Source organism: Sorex araneus, chromosome 1 (genome assembly GCF_027595985.1).
Source record: "Sorex araneus isolate mSorAra2 chromosome 1, mSorAra2.pri, whole genome shotgun sequence".
Classification (NCBI taxonomy): domain Eukaryota; kingdom Metazoa; phylum Chordata; class Mammalia; order Eulipotyphla; family Soricidae; genus Sorex; species Sorex araneus.
The window spans coordinates 362031858-362054307 of record NC_073302.1 but is presented as its reverse complement, the minus strand read 5'-3'; the positions used below and the strand labels follow the sequence as shown (position 1 = coordinate 362054307).

The 22450-nt window shown below is 40.7% G+C and overlaps 1 protein-coding gene across 2 annotated transcripts in view; it reads left to right on the top strand.

Moving 5' to 3' along the window:
- Positions 1-22450, top strand: part of CHN2 (chimerin 2) — a 338489-nt gene that overhangs the window by 310492 nt on the left and 5547 nt on the right. For both annotated transcript variants that reach the window (XM_004604049.3, XM_055143780.1), the window contains 4 exons: positions 10916-11000; positions 16073-16246; positions 18421-18498; positions 20728-20865. In XM_004604049.3, the coding sequence (XP_004604106.1) occupies positions 10916-11000; positions 16073-16246; positions 18421-18498; positions 20728-20865 (475 nt within the window). The remainder of the gene's footprint in view (positions 1-10915; positions 11001-16072; positions 16247-18420; positions 18499-20727; positions 20866-22450) is intronic.

The window sequence follows — 22450 nt, the reverse complement described above, 5'->3', positions numbered from 1 at the left end:
GTAATTATGCCCAGGAGCAGATATATTTGAGAGTCAATCAACTCCCAAATATTAGGAGCACAGCATTCATGGTCTTTCTGTGTTTAACCAAAGAACATTGCTCTATGGTAACATATAAAAGGCTATAGGGGAAACAGAAAAGCAAGTACAAATATACAGCACTTCAAATACAAAGCAGTGTCAATACAAGTTCAGAATGACCAGAAAGTTTTGTTTTACAAGCAATCGAGATTAACATGGGGGACTGTGACAATGTGAGGTAAAATACAAGGGAAAAATTACAAATAAACTTTAACTAAGTTAGGGATGCTAGCAAGGGTAATATAAATTCCTCTAGGAGGAGGAAAGGAGACAATACACTGATTAAGCCTAAAGCACTTAAGGTTAATATCCAACACAAAGGGAAGGTTGAAGATAGACTTTGGCTAAATTAAGGATGTTAGCAAGGGTGTGGTAAGCTTCTCTGGGAGGAGGAAAGGGGCAATTCACTGATAAAGCCTAAAGCACTTTAGGCTTGATATCCAACAAGTAACTTTTAATTAACTATTTTAGGAGTTTGTTCTCTGTACCCTAATATGCCCAGTGCTATTATTATAAAAGAATATTAAATTTTGATCATTGGTTTCTAGTTTTTGATTATGCGTTTTCTCTCCCATGTTTTGTTATTGTGGTGAGTTCTAGTAATTTGTTGCCTACCTCAGATATTTGAAATAAGCCTTTGGTGGTTATGCCATTTTAAAAAATATACAGCTACCTTCAGTTGACTTTTATTATAGGATGTTGATAGTTCTGCTTATAATTGAAATTGACCTATAAATTTACTTTTATGTACTGTTCTTGTTTGTGTATTTTTCTAAATCAAGATGATATTTGCTCCAAAAAGGAAATTGTGGGACTTTTCCTTTTTGCTCTCTCTGCTCTGGAATAGCTTGTATTGGCTAGCTATGACTTGTTAGTTTAAGATTTGATAAAACAGTAGTTCGTGATCTGTATTTTGAGTGCAGATGTTTTACGTTTTACTACAGATTCAATAATATATAACAGTTATAATTAAACTTTGGTTTCCTATATTGAGTCATTTTTGATAATTTATATTTTTAAGAAATTTTATCTTATAAACTTAATGTTATGGATATAAAGGTAGTATTTGCAAGGTTTATGTTGTATATCTTTCCTGAATATATATTTGTCTTCTCATCATTATTTTCTCTTATTTTTCTTGATCAATCTTGTCTAAGGTTTGCCTTCTATTACATGGTTTTTTAAGTCACCTTTTAGGGGTCAAAGGCAGCACAATGGGAGAACTGATCCCCCCAACTGAGTTGGGGCGGGGATTGAGGAAGGCTGTCGGGTACACTGGTGATGGGTGTGGTGTTGGAATTATGCAGATTGGAAACCATCATCATCAGTTCTGTAAATCACAGGACCTCGATGAAAAATTAAAAGTTTAGGGCCAGAGTGACAGTCCAGCAGGCAGGTCATTTGCCTTGCCTGTGGCTGACCTGGGTTCCATCCCCAGCATCCCATACGCTCCCCTGAGTACCTCCAGGAATAATTCCTGAGTGCAGAGCCAGAAGTATCCAACTCTGGAACATCGCTGGGTGTGTTCCCCCAAAACACAAACAAATTAAAAATTCTAAGTCACCTCATATGAAGTTCGAGAGAAGTAGCACAGCCGGCTGGGTACATCCTTTGGATATGGAAGCCGAGACTCCATCCCGGGCAGTGGTACTTGATGGTTCCTTGAGTACCACCAGAAGCAACCCCAGAGCAGCCACTGCTGGGTGTGGCCTAGAAACAACAGCAAAAATCACCCTTTGGGTACTTTTTTTTCTTTTAGTTTTTAAATTCTTTTTATATTTTTGTATTTTTGATATCACTGTCTTCCGCTATGATCTTAATTGTTATTTACGTGTTGTCTTTCTGGCTTCCTACACAGCATGCTTAGCTGATTAATCATTAACACTTATTTTCCAATAATATATCCATAATATATTTATTTAAAATTTCTACAACCCATAGAAAGTCTTCTTTGTGTTTGAATTCTAAATATTTTGCCATTTCCATTAAGATTTATTCTTTGCGGGGCTGGAGCGATAGTACAGCGGGTAGGGCGTTTGCCTTGCATGCGGCCGACCTGGATGTGATTCCCAGCATTGATTCTGAGCACCGCCACGGGTAATTCCTGAGTGCAGAGCCAGGAGTAACCCCTGTGCATCGCTGGGTGTGACCCAAAGAAGCAAAAAAAAAAAAAAGAGAGAGAGAGATTTATTCTTTGCTAGAGTTTTAAAAATCACAGATAATACATCAGGAAAACTCTACCTTGGATGCATTGGCCTGGGTTCAATCCCCAAGACCACATATGGTCCCCTGAGCTCTGCTAGAAATGATCCCTGAACACAGAGTCAGGAGTAAGCCATGATCACAGCCTGGTATGACCCCAAAACTAACCCAAAGTAAAGCAAGAAAATAAACAAAAAAATTTTTAGAGATCTTGGGCACTTTGGTGGTGGTGAGATAAGATAATGGTGTACTCCAAGACCATAATATCAACATCATTGTAAAAACATTACCTAAACTATAAGACTGACCATGAAGGAGAAAAAAGTATTTGAAAACTCCAAATATATTAGGATTTAGCTTTATTTTTGTTGATTTTTTTTAAGTTTTATTGTCTTTAGTCACCATAGTCTCCATAGCTTTAAATGAATTATAAGGAGACTTGATATGTGGTCAGTTTATATAAAGATTTTGTTTATGCTATCAGAATTATTGAGAGGTCCCTTTTATATCAGCATATATATTTGATTAATTAATTTCTATGAAGAGATATAAGATCATTGTGATTATGAATTTGTCAGTTTCTCCTTGAAGTTCATTTCATTTTTGCCTTTTATATTTGAAACAGTTTTGTCATGTAGATTAAGCTCAGGATGATTATAAAATCAAACTGATTATCATATAACTGTCTGCCTTTGGTACCAATGAGGATATCTATTTGGGTTTGCTTTGTTTTGCCTGGTTGGTTGTGGTAGCCCTGCTCAACAGTGCTCCAGGGTCGATTCTGGCAATTATTCTGAGCCATCAGGACCATGCTGGGCAGTGCTCAAGGACCACTTGGTGCTGGGTCTTAAACATATGAGGCACATGTTCTTTCACTTGAATCACATCCCTTATTCTTTATTTGCATTTTTGTTGGCTAGTATTTGCTGGATAGGGCATTTGCCTTGCACACAGCCGAATGGGGTTCGATTCTTCCGTCCTCTCAGAGAGTCTGGCAAGCTACCAAGAGTATTCCGCCTGCACAGCATAGCCTGGCAAGCCACCCGTGGCATATTCGATATGCCAAAAACAGTAACAAGTCTCACAATGGAGATGTTACTAGTGCCTGCTCAAGCAAACCGATGAACAGTATGACAGTGCTACAGTATTTGCTGGGTATATCTTCATCTATCCCTCACTATTAACAGTTTCATCCTATTATGCTTTGAGTGTGTTTCTTACAAGGGTTCTTAAAATTCTGGACATTTCAATTGGTTTTTATTGGATGAGCTAGAGTCATTTGTGTTTTTCATGATTAAAAATATATAAGGTTTTTTCTTTCCCTAGTAAACGTGCATGTTAGTTTATTTCCCTCCTTCCCACTTTCTATTGACTTGATCAAATCTTCATTTCTTTTTCCCTGAAGCACTTAAAAAACTTGAATTTCCTTCTACTTTGTGTATCCCCACAATTTTAATATATGCACATTCAAAGTCTTCCTCAATTAGTAGCTCTCCTCACATCCCCCAAATTATAATGACCTTAGATTGCTTTAGCTCTCTAAAGCCCCTTGAATCTTTTGTGCATTTATCATCCTGTTTTTAAGTCCCCTGAAATTAGTTATCTTGTTAGATACACACAGTGCTTGATTAGGTTGCTTGTTTTCTACCAGTTTTCTTTCTCACCATTGTTTTATGAATCCTGTTCTTTCTCAGTAGGTTCTACTAAAGAAATGTATTATCATCTGGTATTTCTCTGAGTGAGGATCTGTAAATGGAAATTCTGGCAATAGTGTCTGAAAATATCTTGATTTCAGCCTTGCTCTTGAGTGCTTATTAGCTGACTATGGTAGTTGTCAGGATTTTTTTTTCCCCAAGCCCTTTGAGGAAATCATTCCATAATCCCTGTGGAGAAGTCTGCTTTAACTCTTATTCTGTCCTTTTGCAGGTACCCTCTTAAGGTTTTGCTTATCTTTGGTATTAAGTAGTTGCATTCTACATAGGTTAAAAGGGTTTTGTTTTTGTTTTTAGTGTTTTAGACTCATTTAATGCTACTTTCTCTAAATGTTTATCTTTTACTCATTCTGCTGATTCCTTCGATTATTGCTTCCACAAAGGCCCATCATTGGCCTGCTGCTCAAGATCCTCCCTGCTTTGCTTCTCTCCCCTGCACCTCCAGTCTGTCTAACATGATGAACCTCCCACTCTCTCCCATTTAAAAATAACATCCTGGGACAGGGAGATAGCTCCATTGGAAGAGCCCATGCCCAGTGTGTACAGGCCTGATGTGGACGCTTAGCACTATTGGGCCCTCTAAGCCACTGGATAGAACCCTGCTGGCCCTTGCGACCACTGGCCCAAGTACTGCTGAGCTCTGCTGAGAACAATGCCAACTAAAAATAGTAACAAGGACCAGAGAGATGGTACAGTTGGTAGGGCACTTGCCTTGCATGTGGTTGACCCAGGTTCAATCCCCGGACCACATATGGTTCCCTACGTCCTGTGTCTGCCAGGAGTGATCCCTGCACACTGAGCCAGGAGTGAATCCTAAGCACCACTGGGAGTGGCCCCCAAGCCAAAATAATTATAATAAAAATGTAAAACAATACCAAAATAATAAGAAATTTTTTTAATTTAAAATAATAACAATAGGAGCTAACAAGATAATGCAGAGTGTAGGGTACTTTCCTTGCATGTGACCAACCTGGGTTTGATCTTTGGAACCCCATATGGTCTCCTAAACACTGTCAGGAGTGAATCATACACTCAACGCACACACACACACACACACACACACACACACACACACACTATTTAAAAAGTCCTCCCTTGACTACATATCTTGTTTCTCGGCTGCACATAACAGAAGGCAAATATCCTGATAAAGTCCCTACACATTTCTCCACTTTCTTTCCTCCTACTTATTCAGTTCACTTGAGCATAACTTCTGTCTTTACCCAGCCAATGAGACTCCTGTTGCCACAGTTACTGATGATCCTCTCTGTGAATCAGTGCTCAGCTCTGGTTAACTGATGTTTACTTAACTGCATGCAGCATGGCTGACGGCTCAGTCTTAGAGCAGTCTACACTACTTGACTCTGAAATTCTTTACTCTCACTTCACTCTCCATTTTGGAGCACAGTGGACCTGAGGTTGGGTTTTATTTTTCTGCACTCCATAAATAATAATTTCTATATATTTGTTAGTGGAAAACTTTTCCCTCCTAGTGTATTCTTTCTTTGCCATATGAAAAGAATTGTGCAATCAAGCTAGATTTTCTCAGTTGGTTTTATTTATCCAAACGAAAAGGAGTCTATATGTATGTCCTAGTGGGAGTAACACAGATTGTTTGCTCAGCAGATCCCCAAATAGCACACTATCAGTGAGCCTTTTTGATTGCCCGGTTTAGGCCAGATCGAAAGAGTGAAGTCAGGCTCAGGGTCTTGTTCTATGGTGTAAGAGGAGGTAACAGAAACTACTGAAATGTAAACATTTTGTTCAGTCTCTCTCTCTGAGTGGGTGGGTTTGGAGAGAGAGAAGCAGACTGGATTTAAAGGGTCTTTTCATTTGACTTCTTGCCTGGTTGACACAACCCAGAAGCCAGAACCAGCCAAGCAAAGTTTTGTCACACAAGAGAAAGGGGCTCCTGGCACGCACTCTCAGTAAAAGGATAATAAAATATATTAAGTACAAAATAATAAATGGTGATAACACTAGCACTTGATTTTTAATATATATATTGAACTGGAGCGATAGCACAGCGGGTAGGGTGTTTGCCTTGCACGCAGCTGACCTGGGTTCGATTCCTCCGTCCCTCTCGGAAAGCCCGGCAAGCTACCGAGAGTATCTTACCTGCACTGCAGAGCCTGGCAAGCTACCCGTGGTGTATTCGATATACCAAAAACAGTAACAACAAGTCTCACAATGGAGACATTACTGGTGCCCACTTGAGCAAATTGATAAACAACAGGATGACAGTACTATAGTGCTACTAATTTTAAATATATGTCAAATATATACATCAAGCCCTCATTCCTGAATTCAATTCAGGAATGAATCTGGACTCTTGAGTTTCTCCCCAAAAAGAATATCTTCGTCTCTCAGCAAATGGGATCAGATGCCATTCTAAATGGGATCAGCTGATTTCTGTATCTGGCATCTAGGAGTCTTTCTTAATTTTGCTTTTCCTCAAGGACCTACATTTCTTCTATTATCAAATCCTGTAAGTTCCACCTTTAAAACCTGTCTCAAATCATCACTTCCCATCTCAATTGTTCATATATATATATACATATATATATACATATATATATATTGCTTTTTTGGGGTCACACCCAGTGATGCCAGTGATGCACAGAGGTTACTCCTGGCTCTGCACTCAGGAATTACCCCTGGCAGTGCTCAGGGGACCATATGGGATGCTGGGAATCGAACCCGGGTCAGCCACATGCAAGGCAAACGCCCTACCCTCTGTGCTATCACTCCAGCCCCTGTTCATATACTTTTTCAATGAGAAATTGCTATGTAGTCTCTGAGCCCCATCCATTGCTGATACTCCCATCTATTTTCAACAATCTCTCTCTCTCTCTCTCTCTCTCTCTCTCTCTCTCACACACACACCATTTTTATTTTATGGATCACTGTGAGCAAGACTTACAAAGCTTTCATATTTGAGTTTCAGTCATACAATGATTGAACACCCATCCTTCCACTAGTGTACATTTCCACCACTAATGTCCCCAGTATCCCTCCCCCTGCCTCTATGGCAGAAAATTTCCCTCTTTCTATCTCTCTACTTATGGGCATTATGGTTTGGAATACAGATAATGAGAGGCCATCAGTTTTGGTCCTTTATCTAATTTCACCACATATCTCCCATCTCGAGGAATCCCTTCAACCATCATTGACTTAATGATCCCTTCTCTATCCTAGGTACCCTCTCCCCTTGCTCATAAGGCAGGCTTCCAACCATGGAGCAATATTCCTGACCCTGTCTCTAGTGTCCTTGGGTGTTAGTCTCATATTATGATATTTTATATTCCACAAATGAGTGTGGTCATTTTATGTCTGTCCCTCTCTTTCTGACTCACTTCACTTAGCATGATACTTTCCATGACCATCCACTTATAAGCAAATTTTATGACTTCATCTTTCCTAACAGCTGCATAGTATTCCATTGTATAGATGTATCAAAGTTTCTTTAATCAGTCATCTATTCTCCAGCACTCAGGGTTGTTTCCAGATTCTGGCTATTGTGAACAGTGCTGCAGTGAACATACAGGTGCAGATGTCATTTCTACTGGGCTTTTTTTCATCCTCGAGATATATTCCCAGAAGTGGTATTGCTGGGTCAATGGAAGCTCAATGTCTACTTTTTAAAGGAATGCTCATATTGTTTTCCAAAAAGGCTGTACCAGTCAGCATTCCCACCAACAATGAAAGAGAGTCCCTTTCTCCCCACATCTGCACTAGCACTGGTTGTTCTTGTTCTTTTTGATGACACACATCATTTTACTACTGAAAGTCAAAAACTTCAGTTGCACCTAGATTAAAACCCAACCAACCTCATTAATAGTCTTTAAAGTCGTTTCCCAGCTCCAATTCTATCCCAGTTGCTGCCATCCTCCAACCTCATTCTTGCTGGTCTGGCCATGCTGGACTTCTAATTTTCAGTCACACTAAGCTCTTTGCCTTCTTTAGGGAACTCTCTGACTCCTTTTTTCTGAAATGCTTTTCTCCCTCCCCACTCCTGCTTCTTCAAGCACTGCGAGGTCCCCTTAATCCTGAAATATATTTAATCTCTTTCTTGCCTCCTTCATGCCATTTTTTTCCTTTCATAGCCTTTTTCATGACTCTTTGAAGGAATGGTGGGGAAAGAGTCTTTTTTATATGTCATCCTGCTGTTAAATACATCTTAGAATTTCAATAGCATATTAACAATCAACTTTGTTGCCACCGTTAACCAGCATTTCTAGTAAAATATTAAGAAAACTTTGAGTGCTGAATTTAGAAAATGTTCAACTTTTAATAGGACACACTGAGCAATCTTTTTAGTACCAAGTTTAATCTAAGTAGGCCTCTAAACAAGGCGTGTGGGTTCCTCAGGACAGATTCTTGGCATTCCAATAGGCATGCTCTGTTATTTCCTTGTAGAAAGATAATGTTTATTATTTTATTTTACTTTATTTTTCTAGCTTTTTGGATCACACCTGGTGATGCACAGGGGTTACTGCTGGCTCATGCACTCAGGAATTACTCCTGGCAGTGCTTCGGATGCTGGGAATCGAACCTGGGTTGGCCGAGTGCAGGGCAAACGCTCTACCCATTGTGCTATTGATCCAGCCCCAAGAGACACTGTTTAAATAAGTAAAAACAACTTTGAAAGGTTGTAGTTATTGATAATTTTGAGGTGGAAGTAGTACAATGGGAAGCTTTTGTGTGATACAATGAAATGGCAAAGCAGCTTCATTCCAGGCATGGTTCTAAGTTGATTTTTGATTTGTTAACTTGCTTTCTCTTTATTTACAACTCTGTGACTTCTGTGAGAAAGGATGCAGCTCTGTCTTGTTGGTTACTCGTTGGTTACTAAGTGTGTTTGAGCAAATAAAAATTTTAACATGGCGCTTTATTTTTATTTATTTATTTTGTTTTGTGGCAACACCTACCTGTGCTCAGGGCCTCCTTCAAGGTCTTTACTCAGGGATCACTCCCGTGGGATGAGGGGGCCACACAGAGTGCTGGGGATGGAGCCCAGACAGCTGCATACAAGACAGATGCCCCCCTCGCTGCCCCATCACTTCAGCATGAGCATCTTCTCCAACTGTAACATACTTGTCATCCTGAACTTTTTGTTAGAGAAAAGTAATACAGTTTTCCCAATATATTAAAAAAAACCAACCATGTCTGCATTTCTTCTGTCTGCTAGTCAAATCTTTAAAGTACTTATATAATAAGTGCAGAGTTCTATCTACATGCCCCCAAGTAGAATACCTGTGATAGTTTTAGCTCTCCATGGAAAGTTTGCTTTCCAAGAATTCCTTAGCTCTACATCTTGAAACAGTGAATTCAAACTAGAGAGCAGATATTTTTGTTTATTTTTCCCCCCATTTAACCGAGATTTTATTTTATTAAAATTTTATTACTTTAATTTATTTTATTGAATCACTGTGAGAAACAGTTAAAAACTTGTTCATGATTGCGTTTCAGTCATACAATGTTCCAACACTTGTCCCTTCACCATTGTACACTTCCCATCACCAATGTCTTCCTGCCACTCCCTCACCCCAGTCTGCCTCTATGGCGCGCACCTTTCTTCTTCCTCTCACTTGTGCTCTTTCATTCTCTCTCTCTCTCTCCTTTTGGACATTGTGGTTTGAAATACAGGCACTGAAAGGTTATCCTGTTTGTCCTTTACCTACTTTCAGCACTCAGTTGTTGTCCAGAGTGATCATTTCCAACTATCATTGTTTTCTATTCTAATTGCTCTCCTTGTCACCACCATTTGTGGCAAGCTTCCACCTGTGAAACAGTCTTCCTGACTCTTGTTTCTACTGTCCATAGGTATTAGTTTCATACTAAGTTATTTTATATTCCACAATTGAGTGCAATCATTCTATGTCTCTCCCTTTCCCTCTGATGTTCTTATTTTAAATTATTAACACACAGTCTTAACTATACCTGAATAAAGAAAAAAAACATACTTCATGATCACTGTCACTGTCACTGTCATCCCATTGCTCATGATTTGCTTGAGGGAGCACCAGTAACATCTCCATTGTGAGACTTGCTGTTACTGTTTTTGGCATATCGAATATGCCATGGGTAGCTTGCCAGGTTCTGCCATGTGGGCAAGATACTCTTGATAGCTTGCCGGGCTCTCTGAGAGGGACAGAGTAATCGAACCTGGTTGGCCGAGTACAAGGCAAACGCCCTACCCACTGTGCTACTGCTCCAGCCCCTATACTTCATGATATTCAAACTATTTAACAACTGCCTTGAACATCCAGGAAGTCCTACTATGGCCAACCAGATGGACTTTTAGTTTACACATCCATTGTCTGGGTCTGCTGAAATACAGACCTTGTCTGAGGAAGGTAATATGATAGATATGAATATTATCATGCATTTTCAACTACCCCTCACTTTTTTTAAATTCCTCCTCTTGGAAGTGGTTCAAGGTCTTGGAACCTTTTAATTACCCCATAATCATGTCTTATTTTTACCTGCCTGGATAGTCTATAGATGGGGCAACTTTGGTCAAAGGGACACAGTAATTGAGCTCTGTCTTCCAGAACTTGCTGTGCTAAATGCAGGTTGTGGCCACCAGCTCGGGCTATCTTGGGTTTAGTTGGCACAGGGCCTTGTTGTGGTTGGTGAGAGGCTGATGTCATGGCCCTGTAATCTTATTCTTTTTCCACTTTCCTTTCTGACACAGGCTGGGGTCTGGTAGATCATGGTAGAGGATCTGCCAGGGTCAAAGCCCATCTCTGTTTTCTCAAGTCCTGTTTGAAGCTCTGTCTCTGGAGAGAAGAGGCTCAGGGAGGGACTCCCATGCCTCTTCAAGCCCTCATTTCTTCTTCTGTTGCTTTCTTTTCTGAACCACCTGCACCTAAATAACCAAGTTTTCTGCTATGTTCCTTCTCTCTGCGCCCCAGGTCCACACGTTCCGAGGTCCACACTGGTGTGAATACTGTGCCAACTTCATGTGGGGGCTCATCGCCCAGGGCGTCCGCTGCTCAGGTAGACACACAACTGTTTTTCTACTTTATGCAAATGTATGAAGTGCCACCCTGCTAAACTGTGGGGCTCAGAGTTCTCTGGAACTGGGCAGGAAGAGCAAATTAACATGAAAGTCTAGTTTTCAGTAACATTCAGCACTTAATGATGAGACTCTTGTGTTTGTAGAACAAAGAAATGTCCTGTATTTGTGGGCAAAGAGTAAAAATTGCAAGCAAGTATATTTCCTAAGATATCTACCAGCCTCTCCAAACAGGCCAAATACTTCAAAGAAAAATAATTTCTAGGGAAAACTGTGTAAATTAAAAACCCATAGTTCTTTCTAGTACCAGTTAATTCTAAAAGGCAGGGCATAAATAAACCAATCCTGCTGAACATTTACCACATAATGGACAAAGACAAAGCACTTAATTTCGATCATGTCATTTAGCCTCACCCACAAGACTTAAGAGAGATGCAGTTATTCTCTTTAAAAACCTGAGGAAACAGGTCTAGAGATCATTGTTAATTGCTGTTAGTCACATGGTAAATGGTGAAACATTGATTTGACTCCAGAGCCAGTGCTCAGTCCTTTCTGCCTTCAGACTAGCTATGAAACTACACATTGTAATTTGCTATCACTTATTTTCAAAGCACTTTGAAACCTCAGGTGTTTTTCCAGCTGGAGTCAGACACACATTCTCATTGCTAATAGCACATAGTACAGCTGAGTAAGATAAATCTAACAGTATAGCAAAGAGCTTCCAAATTGATGTTGAACTGAGATTCCTAATTCATCTTACACACCTTTTTACTGGCAAGCAATTGTTTCTGGTACAAGAGTAACATTTTGTGTTCTTAGTCAGAATTCCAGCAAGCCCATAAGGTATTTCTTCCTTGCTAAGAGACAGCTTTTTCACATGACTTGTAGAGAGCTTTTCAAATAAGTCGATGATACTATATTATGATGCTCTTTTTCCTCAAACTGTCATTTTCCTTTATAGGATCGTGGTGCCTTAAGTTAAGTCTCTGCTTTTGGCTTAATTTTAGTCGGGCTTCTCAACTTCTACTCTGTCAGATACAGAAGAAATAGAGGTGTAGAGATCAAATCTTTTTAAAAAGTTGAAAAAATTAAAAATTTAATTATCATATCCAGCAGTTTCACTTCTGGATCTATACCCCAATTACTGAAAGTCACACTGGAAGTTTTGTACACCATGTTCACAGCAATATTATTCACAAGAACCAATCAGTGGGGGTAATATCTGAAGGTTCAAGCAGTTTTCCTGGCTACAAGGAAGCTTGCATCTATTCCAAAGCTCTGAAAGAAATAAATGTTGAACCACAAAGGTTTGAGATTCCCCAACCAACACAAAAGCACACATACCCAGAACTACAAAGCACCTCGCAGCTCTACTGCTCTGTAAAATGATAGAAAATAGTTACCCAGCGATCATTCATTTGGCCTGTCCAGGTTACACAACCCAGACATACCCAGAGTATTCCCAACTGTTGGTATAATCTATAATCCAACTTAAGCAGGAAATTGTTCCAAAGTCAACATTACAAGAACAAAATTGTGGAATTCATGTTAGCTATGAACATCTTTCTCTGGGATAAAAGTGGATTTTTCCCCTATTTTTTAATAAAACATTCAAGCTAATAATGTTAGTAGTCTCCAATGGCCACTCTTTATCCTCATATTTTCACTGAATGGTAGGAAAACTGAAAACTGGTCATTAACGATTAGGAAGAGCAACAATTGCCTCTCATTTACATAGCTTAGGTTAAGGTTAAATGAGTCAGACTATGAATCAGCATATGAAACTGGTTTGCAAAACTGATTTTTTTGTATTTTATATAGTTATAAAAGTGTAAGCAGTTTTATTATTATATATCTGACTCTGTAAATACACTGTTGGCTTCAAATCTTTTTAAAAAGTTGAAAAAAGTAAAAATCTAATTATCATATCCATCAGTTTTACTTCTGGATCTATACCCCAATTACTGAAAGTCACACAGGAAGTTTTGCACACCCATGTTCACAACAGTATTATTCACAAGAACCAAAAGGTAAAAGCACGCTAAGTGTTCTTCAGTGAACAAATTGCTGAACAAAACATATTCATACAATATTATTCTGAAGAAAAGGAAATTCTGCCACGTTACAACATGGATATAGCTGGAAGGTATTTGCTAAGTCAATAAACCAATCACAAAATGAACAACTGTGATTCCACTTATATAATCTGGATTCGTCAATAGTGAGACAAGGTAGATGCTCTCCAGGGCTTATGGGGAGGAGGGAATGGGAAGCTTTTATTAATGGTCATAGTTTCCATTTAGCGCATGAAAAAATTCTGGAGAGGATGATGGTTATGGCTATGCCCAGTGTACCTTTACTTAATGTCACTGAACTGAATACTCAAAAATTGTGAAAATGTTTTCATGCTATGTCTATTTTACTACAGTTTTTAAAAATGAAAAATTTAAGAAAAATCAAAAATTTAAGAACATGGTACAATGCTAATGAAATAGCAAGCATGTAGCAGATATCTTTGTTTTTCTATCTAGATATATTTGCTTTCTTTTACTTGTAGTCCACACGAGTCTACTGCTTCAGACTTAACATGTATTGACTTATGTGATGTTCATTATAATCATAGGAGGAAGATATTATTATTATTCTCATTTATTAAAGAGGGAGCCATATAAGACAACCAATTCTGTTTATTTTGCCAACATATATATTTACTAGATGGATCTATCAAATTATTAATACAATTTACTTGCATTTTGTTGAATTTCTCATGTTATAAAATTAAGATGGGCTGGAGCGATAGCACAGCGGGTAGGGCGTTTGCCTTGCACGTGGCCAACCTGGGTTCGATTCCTCCACCCCTCTCGAAGAGCCTGGCAAGCTACCGAGAGTATCTCGCCTGCCCAGCAGAGCCTGGCAAGCTACCTGTGGCGTATTCAATATGCCAAAAACAGTAACAACAAGTCTCACAACTGAGATGTTACTGGTGCCTGCTCGAGCAAATTGATGAGCAATGGGATGACAGTGACAGTTATAGTGATAAAATTAAGATGAATTAAGATGCAGAGCTCAGTAAGTAAACATTACATGAACATCACATTTTGTAAATTCATTTTTGATGATTTTACAGAAGTTTAGGTAACTAAAATTCTTACTGTAGTTAGGTACTTTAGGTAAAGTAGGTAATTACAGCATTCATGATCACATATGTGTGACATTGTTTTTTCTTTGTATATTAAAAATATAATTTTATAATATATATAATTAATATAATACACAAATAAAATATATTAAATAATATAATATATTAAATAACATATAAATGGATTCTGCGCCAGGCTGTTTTCACTCGGGGGCGCCTCAGAGCGTGGCGGGTAAGAACCCTCCCCGCCCCAAGGGACCCAGCCCCGGCAGCTGACCTCCACTACCCAACCGCTGCCACGCTCCAGGCTGCTTTTCAGACACTTCCTATCCATTTTCCATAATTACCACACCATATTTGATTGAGTTCAATCAGTAGGCAACAAATCAGAGTAAAAAATATATATAATATGCATATATAATATGTATATTATGTATTATACATGTGTGTATATATATATATATACATGTGTATATATATGTAGGACTGGAGCGATAGCACAGAGGGTAGGGTGTTTGCCTTGGCCAACCCGGGTTCAATTTCTTTGTCCCTCTTGTAGAGCCTGGCGAGCTACCCAGAGTATCCCACCCACATGGCAGAGCCTGGCAAGCTACCCATGGCATATTTGATATGTCAAAAAAAGTAACAAGTCTCACAATGGAGATGTTACTGGTGCCCAGAAAATCAATGAACAACAGGACGACAGTGCATATATATATATATGCATGTATATATATATACATACATATATACACACACACGTATACACACACATACACACATATACACACACATACATACCTCTCAGAGAGCCCAGCAAGTTACCAAGAGTATCCCGCCCACATGGGCAGAGCCTGGCAAGCTACCCGTGGGGTATTCAATATGCCAAAAACAGTAATGATAGGTCTCATTCCCCTTACCCTGAAAGAGCCTCCAATCATTGGGAAAGACGAGTAAGGAGAGGCTGCTAAAATCTCAGGGCTGTGAGGAACAGAGACGTTACTAGTGCCCGCGCGAGTAAATCGATGATGGGATGACAGTGATACAGTGATATTAAATAATACTGGAAGGCACTTTTTAGTAGACTGTAACTCAAATTTAAACAACTTTTGCATTAAAATTCTATTTTTCAGAATGTAGACATTGCCTTCTTGTCAGAAAAACTGTCAGTGGATACCAACTGTTAACAGGCTTTTGATGTGTTCTTTGCACTTAAGAACACCTTTCAATTTCAACATTGATATAATGCTCTATCCTCGAATCATCACATTGCATGGCACTATTATAAATTGCAAGCTCTCATGTCCTCCCACTGATGTCCAGTTAGGCATTATTTCTACTGACATGTCAAAATAAGACAAATAGAGGAGAGATGGACTGCACAAATGTCCAGCAAGGAAAAAGAGAGTGAAATTCTCCAGGAGACAACAGAAGTACCAGATGGCCAAGGTCCCTCCAACCAAGGCGCAGCAATTGCTACAGAGAAAGGAACGTCTTTCACCAAAAGGCACATAGAGGACTTGAGGGGAACCACTGCTCAAAGTCTCAGTCCCCTGAGCATCCCTGCATAGCCCTGTTCAACCAAACCCAAAAGCTTACATGAGGATCCAAAGGGTTTTAATGCCCTCCTCCCCCAACACATGTAGCAGTTGCAAAAATGGGCTCCTTTTGGAAACCATCTCAGTGAGATGTTCTATTCTTGTGGTCCAACAACTGGGAAAGCTTGATGGGTTTAATGTGAGGGTAAAGATAGATTCAGATGCATGTCCCGGAGAATGTTACCCCTAACAGGGATGGCTGGTCCAGATGGACACAGGAAACCTTGGGTGTTTTCCTTTTTATTTTTGGCTAAATGTCATTTGTGTTGGGCCTTGAAAAAGGACAGGCGAGGCTAACGCGACTCCCTGTTTGCAGACTGTGGACTGAACGTACACAAGCAGTGTTCCAAGCACGTTCCCAACGACTGCCAGCCAGACCTCAAGCGGATCAAGAAGGTATACTGCTGTGACCTCACAACGCTTGTGAAGGCTCACAACACACAGAGACCCATGGTCGTGGACATGTGCATTCGGGAAATTGAAGAAAGAGGTTTGAGAATTTTTTTTTTTAATTTGAGTGATTTCATTGTCCTATGTTTTCACCTTTGTCAAGGAAACTTTCTTTCAGATGGACTCTTCTATTGTTAAGATAGTGACCTGCATGAACACCCTCACACTCAGAAACATACACGACACATAGAAACTAAAATTGCTTAACCAATTCCTTTTTCCTGAAGAAACGATCCATGTATACATTCATTGCACTTTTAAAGTCTTTATTATGAGCTAAAGGGTTTTTAACTTTACGAATCAAAGAAATGGGGCTGCAGAGCTTGATCAAGTGGTAGAGCACCTGCCTGGCATGCACAGAGTTTGGAGTGCCACTATTGGGACTGCATGGCTTCGGCCACCTCCAGGTGTAGCCCGAGTAGTCCCCAGCACTTCCAGTTATGTGTCTGGTACCCCCTGGAGCAACTGGGGTGGACCTCAGCAACTCCCATCCAGTATTGCTGGGTGCATTCCCGATAGAAAAAGAATCAGCGATGTAAATAAATGATGTAGGTGTATGTTGTCAGAGCACCTTGAAAGTCAGAGGACATTTTAATCTTATTTGAATGGCAGAGGTGAGGTTTGAATCTAGTCTTGAAACACCATGCTAAACGTATTACCTAAACTATAACAAAATTTAAAAGCTAAGTTCTAAACATACTTCTAAGTAAATAATCATTGGTCAGGACTAGAATGATAGTACAGAGATTCAGGTATATGTCTTGCCTGTGACTGACCAGGGTTCAATCTCTGGTACCTCATGGTTCTCTGAGTGCTTTCAGGAATTATTCCTAAGCACAGAGCCAGGAGTAAACCTTGAGCACTTCCAGTGCAGGCCAATGCCATACACACACCAAAAATTAAAGAAATAATTGATTAATATATGCATTTTATATTATATCAGCTTATTGCTAATATCAGTTCTTTATTCCAGGAGAGTGGAAATATTTAAAAGATCTGTGCATGAGGCTGATCCAGGTTTTGGTCCCCCCCAGGTACAGAGCCAGGAGTAAGCTCTGAGCACCACCAAGTGAGCCCTGTCCCAAAGGAAAAAGAAATTGATAGTCACAATAGTCACCAAGGGAGGAAAAATGGCATTTATGCCATACATATGTTATCCCTGACATAGAACATATATGCAGGCAGCACATGCTAGAATATTTTCCAAATGAACAAAGGAAAACTGACAAATATGCCATAGCAGCAGATGCTATTTGTTTCTTGTTTTTCTATAGTTATGTGGAAGCTTGAGTTTGACATGTGCATCTGAATATACTTTTCTGTCCTCTCCAACACTTTGGGGGGCTGGCCAGCTGTAGGCCAAGCAAAACCATAAGACTGAGGAGCAGAAACTTCTTCTTTTTCTTCTGAGTATAATGCAATCACCTTTCCAGCACCATTTATTAGAACTTTATTTTCCTGCATCTATTTGTATGATTGGGTCTTTAAAGGAATAACAGTTGAATCCTGTTTGATTAGTTAGTATATTCTTATGTTTATGATTGACCAAAGAGACTGTAAAATTTGAACTGTTACCATTAAAAATAAAACCAAGGAAGCTGGGGAGATCCTGGGTACAGTGGGTAAGGTACAGTGGGTAAGGTCCTTGTTTGCATGTAGCTAACCCAAGTTCAATTCCCAGCATCACATATGGTCCCTTGAGCACTGTCAGGAGTGATCCCTGGCCATAGAGCCAGGAGTAAGTGCTGAGCACAGAGCACAAACAGACAAAAATAATCACATACATCACACACATAATTGTGTGTATATCTGTAATGTTTTTACACGTGGCCTGGCACAGGAGCTGGGATAATGCAGGGGAGAAAGCAGGTAGCTGTCTAAAGCAGTGCAATCATATCTACTTGTCAGATGAACAAAGATAGCTGGAAATCATGGTTGATGAGTTAAAAATTTAAACATTTTTCTTAAACATTTTTCAAAGGCAGGTAGAAAGTGGAGCATATCCCCAGCACTGCACAAGCCAATGAAGAGAAATGTGCATAGAAAACGGGCCAGGCACATCCACATTCTGAAGGCAGCATATATCCTAATGCAGTGCACAAGTCTAGATGCTCATTTCCTGAGAGTGTGCAGTGTGAACGGGAACTCAGTCAATTTTAGGTATTTCAGAAAGCAAAAGCTAAAGCCTGCCTCTCCTGGATTCTCTTTTAACAGGACTACAGTCAGAAGGCCTTTACAGAGTCTCTGGATTCACTGAACACATCGAAGATGTTAAAATGGCATTTGACCGAGGTGGGCTTGCACTTTTTTGAATGCCTTCGACTGATCCTTCACACCCTTTCCTTGGGACGGGCTTTATTTAGGAGGGAGTTTAGAGCTGCTGGTATCTATTTTGAGCAGCTAATGGATGATGATGTAGGAATCTCATGGTTCTCTGCTGTCTGGGGGAAAGTTTGCATTAAGAGCAGAGTGTGCCCATAGGGCCACACAGGCATGTGTTTTTAAAATACTGGTTGGGGGTTAGAGGGATAATACAGTGGGCAGGGTGCTTGTTTTGTATCTGGCCAATTGGGTTCAATCTCTGGCATTCCATATGACCCTCCCCCAAATATGCCATGAGTGATCCCTGAGCACAGAGCCCAGAGTAAGCCCTAAGCACCACCTGGTGTGGCCCCAAAATCAAAGAGAAAAAGACTGATTGAGGGTTTGATCCCTGACACTGCATGGTCCCTCGAACACCTCCTGATGTGCTCTCCACCAAGATAAAATCCTAATGGAATGGGCAGCCAGCATTCCGTGTCACTAAACCTGCATCTACTGTCCCGGGGTCCTGTTGATGCATCTCCCCATTTCCAAAGAAGGGAATTCAGGGATGAGGAGCATTGTAGTGGGGAAGCAAATATAAGTTTAGGAGGACATTAATTCCCTTGTTTGCTTACCACTGCCACACGTGTTCTATAGGTCATATCCTCTCTTAGGTCAGATAAATACCAACTCTGGATCTTGTTTAAAAAAAAAAAAAGCAATCACCAGGGAGGCCTTAGGGACTCATTCAGAAAGCTGGTGAGCCTGAATGCCCACTGCACACACAGAGCCTCACTCAGGAACACAGCAGACTGGTCTCTGATGACCTGGTCGTCTCTCTGCAGGCCCTCAGCCTCTCCCTCCTGAGTGATTAACACACTTGCAAGGCTGAATACTCTGCACCTGTTTCCACGAGCAAGCACCTTAGCTCCCAGTGCTCTGTCCGTCTGGGACCCGTTGGCATCTCACAAACACTCATCTATTAATCAGGGGTCATCTCCAGTCTCCCATGCTCTGTGGCTCTTCCTGACCAGTCCAGGTCTACAAAGAGTTGTTTCTTCTCCTCCGGCTCCCCCTGTTTTCACTGGTCCCCAGCCGAGCATCTTCACAGCTCCTTGTCATGGCTCAGTTGCAAGTCTGGCTCCCCTGGGATGGAAGTGACACAAAGGGCCATTTCCCTTGATGGACGGGGCCCCCTGTGCATGGCACACTGCAGTCTCTGCTCTCAGTGGTAGGTGTGGGAAGGACAGGATCCATGTAGCACAGCTGCTGTGCTTCTATGATGTCTGTGCAGCCATGGCTTTTTTATCCTCGGGCAGACATTAGTTTTTAGTTTGTTTTATTTAAAATATCAGTGTCATAGAAAATGCTGCTAGTCCTTCTATGATTGAAATGGTTTTGACTCCAAATTTGTATTGTCTGTGACAGTTATATAAGGCTGATGATATACTAATGGTGAAATAAAACTGTCCTGAACATGGTTACAAAAAGTTACATTTCCTGTGCATGAGGGAAGAGCAAAGCTTCCCAGGTCAAGATCTTGGGACACTGGAGAAGAATGAATCAAGTTAAAGAAAACATCACTGGGGGCCAGAGAGATAGTACTGGGGTTGAGTCACTTTCCTTGCATGCAGCTGTGGTGGCCGTTGATCAGGTTCAAATCCCCAGCACACATATGGTCCCCTAAGTACCACCAGGAGTCACTTCTGAACACAGAGCCAGAACTAGGCCCCTGTAGGGTGTCAACCCTGACCCAGATTAAATATCAGTGGAAGAAAGAATAGAAATGAAAGATATTTATTTCATGTAACAATTTTCTAATTCAAAGAATACTTACTCATGGAACTAAGGCAGCTTGACTTTTTAAAATTCTAAAATTAGACTATCATTCTGTATTATGAACATTGATAACCAGAATATGAATTACTCTGCTAAGTTTATGTTTAGCAAACTTTCTAGGGCCAGAATCCAAATAATTAATTTAAATCTATTTCACTACTCTTTTGGCTATATTTCACTCTCACCAACTTCATTTTGTTACTTCCTGTGTCTGTGTAGCATTTTAAGTCAGTGAGCCCATACTCATAAGGAAACATTCAATGATGTTTCATCATTCATTCAGCAATGATGCCGAATCTTTTTTTCTCTCTTTCTTGGCGTGCTTTAACTTGGTGAAATAAGTTCCTAATTAAGATTTGGATCACTGATTGTTTTCAGATGGTGAAAAGGCAGATATATCTGCCAGCATCTACCCAGACATAAACATCATCACTGGAGCGCTCAAATTGTATTTCAGGGACTTACCTATCCCTGTCATCACCTATGACACCTATTCCAAATTTATAGAAGCAGCAAGTGAGTACCTGGACGTTTATATCTGTACCAGAGAATTGAGTACAATCCTGTGTGTGTGCGCGTGCGTGCGTGCATCTGTATGTGTGGGGGGCAATGGGGGGTGGCTGGGGTCAACATCCAGTGATCTAGAGGGGTTACTTCTGGCTCTGCACTCAGGAATCATTCCATGTAGGACTAAACCTGCATCAGCTGTGTGCAGGGCAAGAGCCCTATCCACTGTACTATGTCTCCAGTCTCCCTAAATACCATGCTCTTTGAGTGTAAGAAAGAAAATAAAACCTTGTGGTCAACACTAACAGACCTGAGAGTCTCCCTAGAGAAATGCATTTACGAGGTGGCGGGAGCAGAGAGGGACCTAGAGATGCTGATGGGGAGATGCTGGCAGCACTCTGCAGGGGTCGGGGTAACATATGCCCAAGGCATTAATAGTAACACTATTATATATTATATTATCATACTGCCTAAATTAAAAAGAAAGACAAGGAAACCTCTGAACTCTAAATTATTGCCTGCGTGGTTTTCTTTGCTATGAGCACAATGGAACAGATACAAGAAATCTAGGCACAATTCACCCACAAGTTGAGCCATTACCCAGTCAAGGGCCTTGAGTGGAAGCAGGGTACTGGGCAGCCCTGGCCCCCACCATTCCTGTTCTGCTGGGAACCAGCCCAATCTGACCTACGCTGTTACAAAGACAAACATTCCTCAATGTGGACTGCACAGATGAGCTGTTCTCATGCATTAAGCAGAGTCTCACTGCCAAGTCACACCTCACATTTTACCCCTTGATGCTGCTTAACATCATGCCTCAAGAATATACTATATTGGGGGCTGGAGTGATAGCACGGCGGGTAGGGCATTTGCCTTGCATGCAGCCAACCCGGGTTCGATTCCCAGCATCCCATATGGTCCCCTGAGCACTTCCAGGGGTAATTCCTGAGTGCAGAGCCAGGAGTGACCCCTGTGCATCACCGAGTATGACCCAAAAATAAAAAAAAAAAGAGAATATACTGCATTTGTGTCAAGGACATATAATCTTTTGTTTTGAGGGGGTCACACCCAATGATGCTCCAGGGCTTATTCCTGGCAGAGTTTGGGGGACCATATGTGGTGCTGGGCATTAAACATTAAACCTAGGTCGGCCACATGCAAGGCAACTGCCATGCCTGCTCTGTTAGCTCTCTGGACCCTCATTTTATCTTTCATCTACCTCATGAAGTAAATATTATAATTCCAGGGCCAGATATGTCACTCGAGGGGTAGAGATATTCATAGTACATACAAGGCCAAGTTCTGATCATGGCCCTTGGCATACCACCAGAAAAAACCCAGGAAGCCCTCAATCTAGGTTCAAGCACCATCACGAGTGCCCCTATTTAAACAGATTGGAAGGGGGCTGGGTGGACCACACCCAGCAGTATCAGGACTTACTCCTGGCTCTCTGGAACCACTCCTGGTGGGGCTCAAAGGACCATGGGGGTTTCTGGGGATCAAACCCAGGTCAGCCACATGGGAGGCCCTACCTTCTGTCCCACTACTCCAGTCCAAGGCCTCCACTAAAAATATATAAAGGACCTCGTTTTAC